The 17412-nt window shown below is 33.3% G+C and overlaps 1 protein-coding gene across 6 annotated transcripts in view; it reads right to left on the bottom strand.

Moving 5' to 3' along the window:
- The window catches only part of Lmpt (four and a half LIM domains protein limpet), a 107091-nt gene that overhangs the window by 49003 nt on the left and 40676 nt on the right, over nucleotides 1-17412 (bottom strand). Inside the window, exon 1 of one of the 6 annotated variants that reach the window (XM_085483134.1) lies at nucleotides 7192-7340. The exons of 4 other annotated variants lie outside the window; for them this stretch is intronic. In XM_085483134.1, the coding sequence (XP_085339260.1) occupies nucleotides 7192-7325 (134 nt within the window). In that variant the 5' untranslated portion in view covers nucleotides 7326-7340. Of the gene's footprint in view, nucleotides 1-939; nucleotides 1234-7191; nucleotides 7341-17412 lie in introns of those variants that run through there. One more of the 6 variants, XM_029303292.2, reaches the window with a different exon arrangement.

Below are 17412 nucleotides of genomic sequence, written 5' to 3'. Positions count from 1 at the left end.
GGACGAAGAAGTCTGAAGAAGAAGCGGAAGCTCAGCTTCCGCTGTCGTTTGTCTATAAATCACCGGGGACTTATGACCCGTGAAAAGCAAACAGGGACAGGTTACCGTCTCCCTTGGGTTTTTACTGAGGCATAGGTTACGCCCTGTATAACGAGGATGTTTCGTTAATGACCTCGTTAAATGAAAGGACGGTTGTTGACCTCTCTATATGTCGTTTCCTTTCACGACGATAATTCTTTTCGACAGTCGCCATCGCCGTCAACCGGTCCAGCAAATTGTTAGGGAACGTGGATAATTTGTTGCACCTTTCTCCTCGTTGATCGTATAATTTGCACGAGATCGCAGCACCTAATTTATATCTACTAATTGTGCATTGCCTATGTTGCATTGCTACACAATATAAATTTTCTTTAAATAACTTTTATGACCTTTTTTATAAAGTATAATATTTAATATAATTAATTATACTTTATATACTGTTAATTATAATTATATATATATATATATATATATATATATATATATACATATATGTGTGTGTGTGTGTGTGTATAATGTAAATATTTTATATGTATATCAAAAGAAGTTTTGCAATGCCTCTATTAATTAATTATAACAAACTTAAAAGTTAAGAAATAAATCTTTTTGGATATTATTGAAAAGTTGAAATTAAAATCTAAATAAATTGTCATGCATGTCCCTTGATAACAAAAAATTAATAATATTCTATTATATAATATGCACATATATTTTTCGTATTATTTGTGCACACAAGCTCTCTCTTCCTCTTCTAATTGTATATTCCCCAATGCATCTTCATTAGCATGCACCTTTTTTATTTATACGACAGATTAACTCAAGAAGCAAGAAACAAATGATGCACCTTTGCACGCGTGATACGATATATGCATCCATCGATAAAAGAAAATGAATTCTTACACGTTGCAATCTCTGTTGCAATCTCTGTCGCATCTCTGTGGATCCGTGTGACGATCAGGTTCCGCGGCGTCTTGCGAAGGCTTGATCGAAGGGATCGGCGATGCCCCTCCGAGGATCAGGGAAGAGGATCTGCGAGGACCGCGTCTTCTCATCGCGAAATTCCGCTCGCGCGACGGAAACCGCGGCGTTTTCTTCTTCATTTCCGTCACTTCTTTCACCGAGAGCCCGTTGTCCCAAACCATTTTTCGAGCGTTCCTGTATCGTTCCTGTATCGGCTCGCGACTTTAATCCCGGTTGACGAAAACTGGAAATTTTGTACGAAGCGTTTTTTTAAAGAGGCTTATCACCGCGTCGATAAAATATATGATAAAAGAAAATTCCGTGCGCGTGCGATAATAATGATTTGAAGAAAGGAGCGTGCAACGATGCCCCGACCTTTGATTAGATAAAACTGAAACCAAACCAAACGCGGGATATATTGTCTAAGGCTGCGATATGTTTTTACTAAAACATACACGTGACTCGATAAATTTAATTAAGTTAATGCGATTACGAATCGTCTACGCTTGTCTGTATTAAATCATTAAATCTATTTGCTTGAATAAGATATTATTGGATCTATGATGTAACTTTGAATTAATGTTTTGCCATATTTAATTATTCTCTTTTTTGGAGCTTAATTTTCTAAAATCTTTCATATTGAATTCGCAAATAAGTTTCTCATAAATTTTAATCATTTTGCTAAGAAACAGGCTATTCTAAAGTCGTCATAATAACGGCTGAACGTGGCTGAAAAGATGAAAACTAAATGCTCCTACATTTTACGTTATTAATATTCATCCACATAAAATATCGAGAAAAGAACTTATGGATTTTTTAGCGTTGATTCATAAAACACGTATTATTCATGCATGCAGCTGTCTCTCTGATATTATCGTATTGATTTGACGCAATCGATGAATCATATCTTTCTCAATCATGACTTGCAAAAAATAATAAAACGTCACTTCTATTTATATATTAAGGTTTGTCAATTATCTTTATTTATATATGATTCCAAGAGTTTGCGCTAATTACTAAAACGTTAAAAATAAAAGATTGGTTATACAGGAAAACTGTATTATTAATTGCATTCAGAAATTGCATTCATTTCGAAAATACACTGCAGTAATCTCATTTTTTATATTCAACTCTACATAATAAAAGATTATTTTCCGCGCGTAATAAATTTCTCAAAATATTTTTCTGTTTTCTCATTATGTCAGCTGTTATTATTACACACTGCCATTAGCAAATTGTATGACGCACGTAGCTGATGCTAGACGATTTGTACTATTCCCTCGGTGATGTCACAAATTTCTTAGACAGTGAGAAAATATCTTTGTATGTATTTTTAATTAATTGATGTAACGCATCATGCAATATGTTTCACGTGCTTCAGCTAGCAGAATGACGTATAATATGTGTCACTCTGTCATTACAATTCTGCGCATTTAAATGCAAATTTCATTTCAAACTTCACTTTTAACCGAAATATTTGCATTATAATATATTTTTGTAATTTGCGAACAAATTTTATAACGAGAACATATATAGAACTTTTATCAACATTTTCTTCTCGTATCGAGGCTACTTTTAGGCACAGATTCCTCACTTAATTTCGATCGTGATGTGTGATCTTGACAATTTATTTGATCGGCCGAGTATCCTCGATTTGAATGTAGAATTTTTCAAATCGCGCGAGCTTGACCGATTATGCTAAATCGCCTTCCGCGCCGATTCGCACGCGAGTTTCAACTGACTCGTCATCCTCTGCGAGGCGAGGCAAGACGACACGTTGTGCTCGCTGAAGAAGGCACGACGATGACCTTCGAACGTTGGTTTGCATTACGAACCATTGTCCTGGAGAGCGTTCGTTCGCTTTATGTCACCGTCTTCCGCTTTCCGTTCCCGATAGCGAAGCAATAAGCCGACATCGTCTACATTTTTTCAACGTGCATCTAATGATCGCGTGAATACAAGGAGAACAATTTACTTCCTCAAAAACACGCAAATATCAAATATAATATATATATATATATATATATATATATATATGAAATATGTCAAAAATATTAAATATAAAAAAATTAGAACCAAAATTGCATATGACGTTTTTAGCTTGATATACTTTGAAAAAAATGACCTATGATAAAAACAGCAACTTGTAATTAACATGATTAAAAAAAGGTAAAGGACTACGTGTTTCTCTAAATGTTAGAGTATAATAAAAAGATAGAAACACTCGACAGATTTGTTCAACAATATGCATGTTTGTCATTTCGGTCGTAAATCATTTTTAGGTGATTCGAAGATACCCGTTTGTTCGCAACTGTTTCGCATTACGACCACATTAGCCTCGTCTGCGTTTATCTTTATAGTTCGTGTATTTCTTCAGCGTATACGTCGGAATAACCTTCCATGAATTGCAATTTCAAACGGACCCGCTGTGCACCACACTGCGTGCATCGATTATAGCATTCGAGTAGTAGAATCAGACGCTTTCTATTAAGCAACTGAAGAGGAAAATCTTATTTCTCTGACACGTTAAATTAAACTTTGTCAGGTGAAACTGATAGTGCTTAAACCATTGACACCGATCTTATCGAGATTTTGAGAGTATCTCAAGCCATAAAAGAAAATCTATATGTCAAGTGTTCTGCTAAGAAATTATATTAAATATCCTTGATATCCTACATATTATATGAGAAATTTTGTTATGATTTACTAACTTAAAAATTTCGTGCAAGTGTATGTGTATATATATCTATGCAACAGATACACATATAATAAATTTTTATTATTTGTTAAATTTAATGAAAAAATACTATACTGTTATATAGCAATTATAATAGAAATATTTAAAATATTTATACGTGATGATATTTGTGGATGACGTTGCTATATATTCACTATTAATATTAAAAAAAGTACCAATATTAATATTTATAGTAACGACTATTTTGCGAGACTTCATCTGACGCAGTCGCTTCTGACCTTGATCTTTATTGAGAATGACAATTTTGAATTATTTACGGCTAGTCTCTGCATCTCCGAACATTTCCAACAAGTGTAACCAAAGTGATACCAAATGAAGAAGAAAAATATGATATAAACTACCTACGTTGCGTGACAGCTCGACTCGTCATCGTTATACCTCTGACGTCTCGATGACGTTGTGCACGCTATCGTCGTCTTTATGTGAATTTAATGATGATGAGAAAAGTCTCTTGACTAATTCACTTAAAAAATTATATTTTTTCCAGTAGAGATCAATTCTACTATAAATTCTTACAGTCTCAATTATTATTTTATTCCGCCAAAAAATTACTAATTTCAATTAAGATTAAAGTGACAAAACCTATTGTTTCCTCTTTTACATTTTTATAATGATTTATCAATAATAATATTCAATTATAAAATAATATTTAAAAAATATATTAATATATTAAAATATCTTAATATTTAAAAATTAAAAAATTAAAAAATTAAGATCGAAAAAATTAACAAAAATGCGGTATACCTGAAAGACACCATTAATCAAAGTCACAATAAAAGTTTCCAAGTTTCCAAAAATTTGAATTTATACGGATACGGATTTACATGGACGACACTTGAAATATTCGCGGAAAATAATTGTAATAATCGAAGAAGACGCGAAATGTTCTCAGTGACGTAGAATTTATGGAAGACAACACTCGGGACGCACGTTTGTTTCAACACTAAATGTGACTAAATGCGACCGGAATTTCAGTCGGTGGCGTCCCAGTATATAGTCGATAAGGATTATCGCGAAGGAATGACCTCATTATCTCGACGAGAGAGTGCTGGCGGCAATCTGACAGCACGACTGCGTTAATCGTAAAGCAAATGTTACAAATAGCTTACTTAGCGTATATACCTCCCGCGCGAATCTTTATCGTCGCGCTGTCTTCCTGTCTGGCGCCTGATTGCGCTTGCATACGCATTATTTCAACCCGCGAATAAATTGGTGCGCGAATTACATCTAAATTAGATGCTCATTATCTACGCGAAAATATATTACAGCAGTTTCTTAGCTAATATAAAGAGACAATTCATTTCCATCTCTGTCAATTATTGTTTTATTCTCCCCAAAAAATTACTAATTTCAATTAAGATTAAAGTGATAAAACCTATTGTTTCCTCTTTTATATTTTTAGAATGATTTATCAATAATAATATTCAATTATAAAATAATATTTAATTAAAAAATATATTAATATATTATAATATATTAATATTTAATTAAAAAAATATATTAATATATTAAAATATATTAATAATTAACTAAAAAATTAAAAATGAAGATTGAAAAAATTAACAAAAATGCAGTATACCTGAAAGATCTTAGAGAGGCATCTCATGATAAATTCGCATGATAAAAAACGCCATAAATAAAAATATGTTGTCCGTATATAATGTTATTCTATAAAATACATGATTTAAATTGTGTATGTTTCAAGATTGATCTCGAATCGATCGGGTTAGATCAGTCTAATCTCTCGATCTATAACAGGAATTATATCGTTGCATTTCGTGTCTGAACGCACCAAATGCATTTCAAAGCACTATATGACGATACAATCTCGCCAGCAGGCTTCCTAGCTGAAGAATCCTTAGCGAGACTGCTAACGGACTTATCGCGTTTTACTACACAGGGGGGACGTTTAGTGCGGACCTTTTCCCGTCTCGGAGTAATAACTTAAGACGATTTATGCAAGGTGGAGAACTCATAGCGTTTCTTAATCTGGTTGTCTGCAGAGCTATGGCAATTTTATTCACTGGATACTATAGAGTCAATGTGACTGGACTTTATAAATTTTTCACAAAAAAACGAAAATTTTTAATTATAAAACAGAAATCATATTTATATATATATATATATATATTTGTTATATTTTTCAATGAAAATCATATTATTTCTGTATTTTTAAAATAATTGGAGAAAAAGTATATTTAGAATAATTGGAGAAAAAGTATATGCATATATAAATAATGACCCATCGTAAAACAGCATAAACAAATTCATCATGTCGAACGTCATGCGTCATGTTTAACACGAAATAGCATGGAAAAATATTGTCCAGATCTTTAGATTTCGAAATGCAATTTCGGACAATGATGTGCGTTTGTCACAACAAGCACGATGCATTTATTTATCCTCATCGTAAAGACACGCGCTCTATCACGAGTGTGGCGCGATGCCAAAAACCGCGTGACTTCGAACGTGATGTATGGCGTATATGACTGTCACAAAGAAATTATTTGGTGAGTTTTTGCGTGTTTTCCAAAAATTGAAGGCGCTCATTTAAGATTTACATAAAATCAGAAAGAAACGAAGAAATTTGCTTATACCTACTCTTTTTCTTATAAGATAAGATAAATGTTATTCCTCTGAATAAATGCGATAAATATTATAAATAATATTGTATATTAAAATTTTATTTTTATTTATATATATATAACTTATTCTTCACGGATTTTTTGTAAACATTGCATTTTAAAATATAGGACATTTTAATCAAATATCTCTAGTTTATCAAGCAAAGAAATTATACAATAATATAATTATATTATTACGACAAAAACATCTGTTGGTTTTAAGAGCTACTACATTACAATACAACTGCAGTATAATGTTATGTAGCATGTTATACATTTATGAAAAGACCTTAAAACGACCCGCTGACAGATATACACATAAATCCTTTCGCATCTGAATGCGCGTAATGACACGTGTAGAAATCAAACGTCCAAGAATAACCGCTACCAAAATGCTTTTCGAATTACCTTCGGGCAATATCCGCGAGATGTATTCCAACGAAAATACATAAGCAGACCTAAATAGTTCATGCAAACTATCTATATCAAAAAGATGTCAGATCTATCAGATATACCCTAAATATTTTAATTTTTTCAGAAGAATTTTTAAAAATAAAAATTTACCAATAAGCCATAATTTGTCATAATATTTCTTTTTTCAACGTTAATTATTTAATAGCTTTCAATTTTTATTTTTATTGAATTTATTTCTCCTTCGCAAAGATAACGAATGAAAAAAATGAGATGAAAAAGATCTTGGTAAAAATACAATTTGTAGAGTGATTTTTCGGAAAATTTTCGGCAAATCTTCCTTAACATAAAAGTTTCTAGATTCAAATATTTTTGTTTTTATTTTCGAGTAACACTCACCGTGCATCGTGGCAAATCTTATCCTCTTGATACACTTTATTCTCGAAAATATCACTCGCGTATTTCGAATTTTCCCATTTAGCTCCCATCTCGAATGTATTGATCCTACATTGATAGTAGCACGTGGTGATCATATGGAGAAACACGAAGGAAAGCACGAGTTCACCGACCAAGCAGCGATTCACGCAGTCAGCCAATTGATTAAATCAATACACTAGCGATCACAGATTAAAGAAGGAGCAGAAACAAGATCTCTCTATTCAAAAGCAACTATGCCTCTATTCACGAAAATGATTTAAAGATGTAAAGAGGCGTCACCAGAAGTAATTCGATCCTTCACGTTTTCTTTCGAGTCTCTTAGTCTGTACTCGAACGCTTGTCGAATGACTTTATCGCCGGACTATTTGTCCCGATAACATGACAGTCGTCGACCAGTCGATCATAGTCTAAATTTAGCAACTGCACGAGCGAGAAAGAGAGATAATATCAAAGAAGAAAGAGCAATGTACGCACATACATTCGCATACATTCGAAGAGAAGGCGCAATCGTACGCACTAAAGGAAGATTCAAAATTCGACTTGATGATTCGTCGGCGATTCACCGCCATACTTGCGCGCTGTCAGTGTCAGCTGATCGAGCTGACAACAGACTTTCGCGGCGATGATTCATCGATTTGTACGATAATAATTGCTATATCTCGACATGTAAGCATGTACGTGCCCATTTATTTAGCCTAGTGATTGATTTTAATTATTCTTGATCTTCCTCTATGATTTGGTTATTTATTATTATTATATGATTATTCGGCAATATTCTGCTTTAAAATTTTCTGACATGTAATACTACAGCATATTCTAATTTTACATATTCTAAATAATATTTCTATCGAAATATTGTCAAAAATTATTAAATTCTAAATTAATTATTTGATATATTATTATTTCATCAATATTTGCTAGAATTTTTCTATCAAAATGCAATTTTTATATACTATATGCTTCGAATTAATATACCTATACTGATTATTAGTATTATACATGTGTTGATTGAAACACACGTACTGTTGCAATATGTTATACATAGTTTAATAAATGATAATAAAATAGCAATATATTTTCAAGAACATGTTTTCGACCATAAATATATTGGAGAATTCGAGAGGATTAACATGTAAAGTCAACTGCGAGATTTGTTATTGTAAAGGAAAATATTTGCGATGAAATGCCGACGTAAAGCAACGTGTTTCCTGCCATGGTTCGTGTATGGATTGCGTATTACAAATTTCTGCGGCGACATATGTATGCGCGCGAATGTCTGTCGCGAATGAATGGACACCCACGTGCGCGCGTCTATCTGCCTTTCAATTTATATAATAAAAGAAATTTATCGACATCTGTCATGAATATTACCTAACATCAATTATCCGATAATTTCAGATTTATCAAACGCGAACGTCGATGTTATCTTTAAATATTTGTGATACTTTTTAATTAAAATCAAATTTACGAAACTCTAATCATAAACTAAATGTACTTTGTTTAATTGTAAGATAAAGTTTGAATAGTAAATTAAATAGTATTTAAATTGATAATTTATGTAAAAGAATATATAATGTATGCGCATTTCAATTAAAAATTAAAAAAAAAACTATTAATTAATTTAGAATTTAATAATTTTTGACAATATTTCGATAGAAATATTATTTAGAATATGTAAAATTAGAATATGCTGTAGTATTACATGTCAGAAAATTTTAAAGCAGAATATTGCCGAATAAATCAAAAGAGATTGTCAGAGCGTGTTAAGATCAGAATACCTATACTTGAATAAATCAGGATAATACAAATTGCGATTCGAGGAACATTTAAGTACTCATTTTAAAGCTAATATACACATCCTTTTCAATCATGTCACGTCATGAACATCACCAAGGTCGTATTCTTTCATCATTTTTAATTTTCGCTCCTCCTTTTATAGCGTTATGACATATGTCAAACTTACATTTTATTTCAGCATTTCTGACGCATCTGTCAAAAATTATATGCGTTCTATATATTACATAAAAAATGCTTAATATATAAATTTTACATAAAGTTAATCCAATAAAAATTGCAAATGTTAAAAAGTGTTGGTGAAATATTTTATATTTTTCTGCTCAAGTGAAAAAAGATGTGGCAAGCTTCTTATAAACTGAGGACGACACGTTTTTTTTTACAGAGAATTCTAAACTTCATGTTTCATTCACCCACGCATTACATTCCCGTATGATGGCAACGAAGCGAGGGGCGACGACGACGTGATTATGCGTATGCACTTGGCCAGGCAAACATGCATATACAACGTATCGCGTGTCTACGCGTTGGATACCGGCATGATGAAGTACATAATGCGATACAGTGAAAATGTGCACTTTGTATCAAAGCAAGTAACGGCCTCGAAATAATCGTGTGATCGGCGAGTTCAACGTATTCTCCTTCTTGTAATACTTAATTTTATAATTGTACAAAATCTTGAATACAAATATTTGCAATTTAGTTCTCTTATGTATATTAAAATTGACATTATAAAAAAAAAAATATATATATATATATGTAAAATTGCATAAGAAAAGAAGCCATAGAGAGAGAAAAAAAAACAATTAATATTTTATTTATATTTATTTCGTGATGTTAGATTTGACGACTTGAAAGCATTATTATAAATTAATAGTTTTAATAGTTACATGACGTAAAAGAATACATTTTCTTGAAAGCAATATTGGACTAATTTCCTTTTGGAAACTTGATATTTAATTTTCAAAATAACATCCATAATATGTGTGTAAAATATTTCAAATAATAAAATAGTTTAATTTTAATTTTTCCATTATTTAATTTTATTACATTTCTATACCTGTTTGTACGAGGATCATCTATAAACCAGCACTGTTTAAAGCATGAAAGTTCTTGGCAGAAATTGCCATTATCGTTTCTGAAACCGCGTCCGATGTCTATCCCATTTATCGAACATCGTTCGAACGTTTAAGAATTACTCTATTTATTCCGCATCTGCAAGTTGCCATTTAGCGAAACTATTTGGAGCACATGCCACATTCTAAATTCGATATACGATGCAATTTCGCCGAAACGGTCGTGAGGAAAATTGTAAATACAATCGGGCGCGCGGGGATCAAAGATCCGCATGGCAGCGATTATTTCGGATCGTGATATTGAGCGAGGCGATCGAGCGAGCAACCGAGCGTAAAGTTAAGTCGATTATGTCTCTATTACACGACACGCGCTGCGCACTCGGTATTCGTGACGAGGCTATTAACGCCGAACATTAGACGCAATAAATGAGCAGGCTCGTCGCGCCGGATGATCTCCAGAAATAGTTCTCGGAGCGCGCGAGCAATCGGCTGATTATATCGTCGAGCGATTGATAAACGGGATCTCGATAGTCGCGATTCTATAACGGTATCGCGCCATTTTTTCGCGAGTATGGCGATAAGCGATTATCGATAATCGACGTCAACGTTAATTGCATCAGCTGTGCGTCATGGATTGATTTGTATGATTTTTGCGACTTTTTCAAAGTGTGTAAGCATAAGATTTTGAATTGATTGGCGCACCGCCAATCTTATAAAATTGGTAATAAAAATACGTTGGATACACAAGTTTAATCATAAATCAAGTGCTCCGAAATTACACGGTTTTTATTTTTTTTTTATATGACTTCTTCGTTTCTATAGTTAAATATATCATGATAACTGAACGTTTCTCTCCCACATATCTATAACTTAAATTATAAAATTAAAATATATAAAATTTAATTTACAATTAAAAAAAGAATAAGAATGGTATTATCTATTTGCATTTACAAAAAATGTACGAAAAAGATTTTGATATATATTTTTGTTTAAAAGAAATCAGTTTTAAAAATTAGTCAAAGTATGTATTTTTTCAAATGTAAATATCGTAAAGTCTACACAGAATTTCCGTCCAAATTGCTGATTTGGGTCGCGGCAATGTTTATTCCTAATTCTACGACACTCTCGTGATTTTTATAGATGCTGCTTCCGAATCGGCGGCTTAGTTTCGAGGTTGGAGTCTACTTCTTTACGCTACTTCCCTTACGCGCAAAGCAAATATTATTTATTTCGATAAATACGAGCGGTTAGGAAACGCATGAATCTTTCGTAGGAAGATGAAAGAACATATTTCTTGCGTGGCGCGAAAATACCGCGCGATCCTTGGAAAGGTTTCTCGCGTTTCGGTTTGTTTGGCAAATGCTTATGGTTTCATCGTTAAACGACTCAACCCTCTTTCCTGCAGCAGCGGCCAGTAATGTGGTGAACATGATATTTACCAGAAATGTCGCTGCCTACCCTTTCCCTGAAGCTCTCAAATTACACGGGCCAAGAACCGGCCTATGCGGTATTACAAACCGGCCGCGCCCAGATTGCCTGTAAATCCCCGACGACGGCGCTTTTAATTGCTATTCCATCCTTGAATTAATATTAATATGGCTACCGCAATATAGTCTTGAAAGCAATTAACATCATGATATTCAATTTTCGTAATTTCTCGATGATTGAGAAAACGACCGAGAATATGTTACATTTTTTATGTCTACATTACGCAAATAAAAGAAGATATTTAAACACGCATAGGGTCATTATCCTTATATTTTTTAATTGTTTAAATCTTGCACAATAATGCGTGCACAGATGTAAATTCTAAAGGATCGAGTCGAAATAATTTATTTCATTTTCAATCTAACACGTTCATAGGAAAGCGAAGAGCTACGTCGAATTCAGCCCTTACAAAACTCGTCCTTGGCATTTTTAATATGAGAAATATATACATATATGCACTTAAAGGTCGAATGTGGTCGCGAAAACCGCGATTGTCAATAATCGAGTTAATATTTTTTCTTACAAATAAAAAATATATTAAAAAATGCATAAATATATACGATTTTATTACTATGGTTATTTATTGGCATACTTTTGCCATGTTGAAAATTTTTTCGTTTAATTCTATGTCACTTACGCATTGTGAAATTAACAATTATTTTGCAGCGAAGAAAGATTTTATTGAAAAAAAAATTATTTTTCTAATATAATTCGAATCTTGAAGAATATGTTTTATAAATGTATGCATTATATTATATATATATATCACTTTCGAAGAGATGTATAACACATTCGACGAAAGTGTGACGTCAGAGTGCGTGGGGGTACATTTTCGTAGGTGAGTCCTGCGGGTCCATTTCGCAAAAGCATTATTTTTTGCTCCACGATACGACAGACCGACGCGGCCATGACTAAGGAGTTAAAGTATAAAGGTGATCTCACTGCACACGTCGCGTGGGTGAACGGTATCCGAGACCCACACGCACCACACAGCACACCTGCGCGTGTGACCGCCGCGTAATAATTCCACAGCGTGTAATTATTTCTTAGACGAGTAGCATTTCGCGCCACACGTTTCTCGAGAGATATACGCGAAGGAACGCGAAAAATATGCAGAAAATTCATTCAATCAAAAAATTATTTCTCAACAATTTTTCATGTTAAGTATACCATATGTTTTTTTCTCTCCTCTTTTGCCAATTTATTTCTATAATATAATATCAACTAATTATGGGATACGTTTTATTTCTGATTTTATGGTGTGTCATATAAAATTTATAATTGTTTATAGAACTTATTTAATAATAATTCTTGTTCGTATTTCTTTTATTTTTTCGCATTATAATCCTTCAATGTGCAACAGTATACAACAGCTGCAAGTTGCATTTCTTAGATGCATGATGCGAGATGGAAACCTACAAATCAGCCTTCACCGTACTTAGTCTTAAGTTTCGGCGAAGAGTGCAGGGACGTACAGTTATTGGTCTAAGACCGAGAATAATCTTTTATCGTGCCTTCGGAAGAGAAGGCCAAGTATCGTAAATCAATGTTTAGTGCGTTTAAAAACGCGATAGGTGGCCGGATTTAAGAATAGCCCACGGATCGAGAGAGTACGAGAGGCGCACATATGCGCGTCGAACGAGGGATGCTCTCTTGCCTTTTAAATCGCGCGGAACACAAAAAAACGTCCATCTGCATCCTGCTGCTCGTTATGAACGGATCCCAATATCATCTCGTATATTCGAGAATTGTATATACAATATTGACGAAGGCGAAGAGTGGATGCAAATCCATTGCTTTCTCAAAATGTGTGCGCAATATTTGTAAAAGCATGGCAATTTCAAGATTTTATGTTTTGCTATTACAACACACGAACAAAAATTAATAATATTTTTTCTTGGTTAGCAACAAGAATAAGCACATAAATTAAAGACAAATATCTAATAGTAATTATTAAATTAATTTAATTTATTAATTTAATAAATTAATTTAATATTCAAATTTAATGCAATCTATATGCAATATATAGAGATGAATCTTGGGATATATATTGCTAATTTTAGGAGCAAAAATTAATAAATCACTTTTGAAAGAAAAAATTAGTATTAAATCTCCCCGATCTACTTCTTTAATTAATCCACTTGGAGTCGCATAAAAGTTCACTGACATAAAAGCGCATTGAATCTGAACTTTTCCCGAAAGAAACAGGCATGTGAGCAAATGGATCTTAACGGTACGCAGTTGAGTTAACATAGATAATAGCGGATTCACAGATCGCCCGGCGAGGCGTGTACAGGAACACACGCGCGAAAAGACCCAAGCAGAGATGAAAAGAGCTGGAACAAGTCTTTTCAAGTAGTTTGATGGATGCGGGATTATTTTTTTCTTTCAGATTTTTAACAGTTCCATTTGTTGTCGTAACATTTATATACAAAATGTTCGGTAAAAAGCGCTTGTACAATTAGCCGGGTAGAAATTTCTTGTGAGAACGCAAGTCAAAAATACATCTTCTGATTAATTGCATAATTTTCAAGAAAAATCACATCGAATATGACGCTTTATACTGTCATAAGTTTCCAATGATAAAAACATTTTTATATATGTTTTATATTCGCAGAAACTAACAATGATGTGAATGCCTATATGGATATATAATATCGTATCACTAAATTTTAAGATTTTATGTAAATAAAAGCATTTTAGTAGATAACACAAATCGCAGCACACACTTAGCTATCAATGTTATATAATTATTTATTAGGATATTCTGCAATTTTCCTTCTTTGTTTTTCAATTATGTCTTTCTTTGTATTTTTATCTATTTTTAATTTTTAAGAATATTGAAATATATTATGAGTACGCACAATATCTTTAATCCTTAAATTGATGAAATTCAGAGAGAGAGAGAAAGAGAGAGAGTTTTTTTAATTACATTTTAAATACACTATATTCTCTAAAATATATCAATTTAAATAACGGCTTGCACATTGCTACGAATCTGTAAATTACATACTCAAATGTGTAACTTTTGCCGTTTGACAGAATAAGAGTTCATCAAACATAAAAGTCGATAGCGATGATTGTATCGCCAGCTGATCTCACCTGTTGCATTTTACGCGTAAGAAATCCTCATACACTCTCTCACGCGTTGATATCTTCCAATCTTTCTCTTTGTTTAAAAATTACAGTTTTATCTTTATACAATATCTCTATAGTAATTAATTTGCGGAAATTTACGAGATAGAGAAAGAATGAAAAAAAAGATATATGAGAGACGGAAATTATAATTTTGCAATAGAAAAGACAAGTTATCTTTTATGCATTAAATAAATTTTTCATTAATATGCCATATGTTTCACGTACACGAACATACACATATACATAATACAAAGAGAAGATTATTATTTCACAAATTAAATTTTTATCGTTCTTTTTGTATTCTCTATTGTGTGTCACAAGTCAAGTCAAGTAATCAAGTAATAATCTTCGAGATCTCTAAAAGATAAATTCTTTTATTAGAAAAGAAGAAAATAATTCCAAACGCGTTGAAGAAAAAAGAACAAAAGAAATGGAGCGATTTGTTAAAATGCACGTTAAAAGATTTTGACTAAAAATTTGAGATAAAATAAAATTAATTGGAGCTTAGATTTGAAACGCGCTTTCATCTTTCAAGTATTGATAGAATAATATAAAAAATGCATTTCGTGCAATTGCAATTGTCTACGGTGGATGACAATTCGATTCGAATCATGTCATAAAACATTAAGATCATTTGGAAAATATTTTAATATTTTTCTGATTGATCCAAACAATTTTCTCAATAATAAATAATTATCTCTTTCTCTCTCTTTTGCTCGTCAGACGCAAATAATTTTAAATTTCTTTGCACATCTTTTTCTCTTACATTACTCAAAATAATACACGTTTACCTCACATATCTCGAATCGTTTGACAATCACTTATGAACCACTACACACAACTTTTTCTTTCGATATATCATAATCGTCGGACTTTCGTATATCGTTCTCGTGTGTCGTTCACTCCGAAAATCTTGAAATTTCGCTGAAATGTCAATTTACTCCGAAATTCGCCTAAACTCGGCGCGAAGCGACGTCTTCGTTATTCACTCTAATTTCGACGAGATCGATATCGTTCGTATCGCGAGATATCGTTCACACTCGCGAGGACAGACAACGCGGCCGCAGTTTCGAAAAGCGGCCAGCCGGCGGATCCGAAAGCGGACTCGATCGGGCGGGAATTTGGAGCAAGCGCGATCGGAACGTCGGCGTCGCGTCGCGTCAGTGCGGAGGAGGTGGAGGAGGACGAAGACGAAGAGATATCGCGGTGTGTCGCGACAGCGGCGACAGGTGCCGAGGAAGCGTGTCGTCGAGCCGGTACACCACCGAGTATACGAATCCGGAACACGGTCGTGTTGCTCGCCAACCGGCCCTGCACTGGACCGCCGCGCCGCCGCATATATCGCTGTCGGAGCACGTGCGCGCTGAGATCACCCGAGATCACCGAGAGGAACCGCGGATGCAGGCGAGAGCGAGCCGTGGCCCGCACGAGAGTGACTCACGGTTCGCCGCCACGTTTCGCGCGGATTACGACACGTACATGTATGCACACATGCCAGGCATATATGTATGTCGAATAACGTGCAGTTTATGTCAGATAGTATCATTATTATATAAGTGTATAGGGGCATACCAAGATGTGCTGTATGTAGTTGTGCGAATCGTTTACTCCGAAAATAATGTGAAGATGGTAGCGTAAAAGTTATCAGTTTTAATTCCGCAGCATACTTATTAAATCATAACAATCTTATGATATCTTATTGTGCGAGAACATTTTTATATCGAAGCAAAGATGATTTATAAATGTGTGATACATCAAGCAATTCTTTTTAAATATGTTCTCTTTTATTTGCATAAAATAATCAATCGTTTTAATATGCTTCTGATTGTGAGCGGATAAATTGTACCGATTACTGCAATATTTAATTTCGCTATTGCGGTGCTTATAGAAAAAATTATGTTTGTGCAGATTTTTATCAAGCACAAAACAAACGTATGCTATTAAATAATTTAGTAACTGTATGCATTTATATACATATGGTACGCAAATATATGCATTGCGGTTCATAAATGACGAAAGTACTCTGATTTCTCATTTCTGGAAAAAAGCATTAACTAGTGCGAGATAGTTCCGAGATCGTCGTTCACTGCGTATATCATGAGTAAATTTAGGTACATGTTGTAAATAAGCGATGTAAACGCATGTATCACTTTGAGGAATGATTATTTACGAATTTTCAAAGGAAACACGTCACCATGCTCGGCGGGTCGCTGTCAGTTGCGTCTGACAATCGGGCGCGAAAGAGTTCGAAATAAACCGAACCGAGAATTTTCGGCTTGAAGTTCTTTTGACGCAATGCTAAAAGCGAAAATAGAGATAGGTACGCGAAAGATATGGTTTAAAATTTCGTTACACTTGAAAAAAACTGTCAAATAAGGTATGAATGAAAAAATAAAAGTGTGACGTAAAACATTTCCAAGATCAGACTGAAACTTAATGTTCGTAAACCAACTCCAAATTTTTCCTGTATGCAGACCTGACTTATCACTGTTATACACATATTTTTTCCAAGTGTTTCTTGGAAATGTTTAATAATAATTTTTAATAGAAATTTTTTAACAAATTTTGAAAAAATATTGAAAGAAATATTATTTTATTTAGAAAGAATCTTTAAAATTTTAACTATTGACTGCTTTGAATATAAATTTAAATAATCTCTATCTCACAATATTTTATTTATGTTAAT

This window comes from Nylanderia fulva, unplaced genomic scaffold (assembly GCF_048542155.1).
Source record: "Nylanderia fulva isolate GAGA-0341 unplaced genomic scaffold, ASM4854215v1 Scaffold23, whole genome shotgun sequence".
NCBI classification, from domain to species: domain Eukaryota; kingdom Metazoa; phylum Arthropoda; class Insecta; order Hymenoptera; family Formicidae; genus Nylanderia; species Nylanderia fulva.
This window is presented reverse-complemented; position numbering and strand designations above follow the sequence as displayed.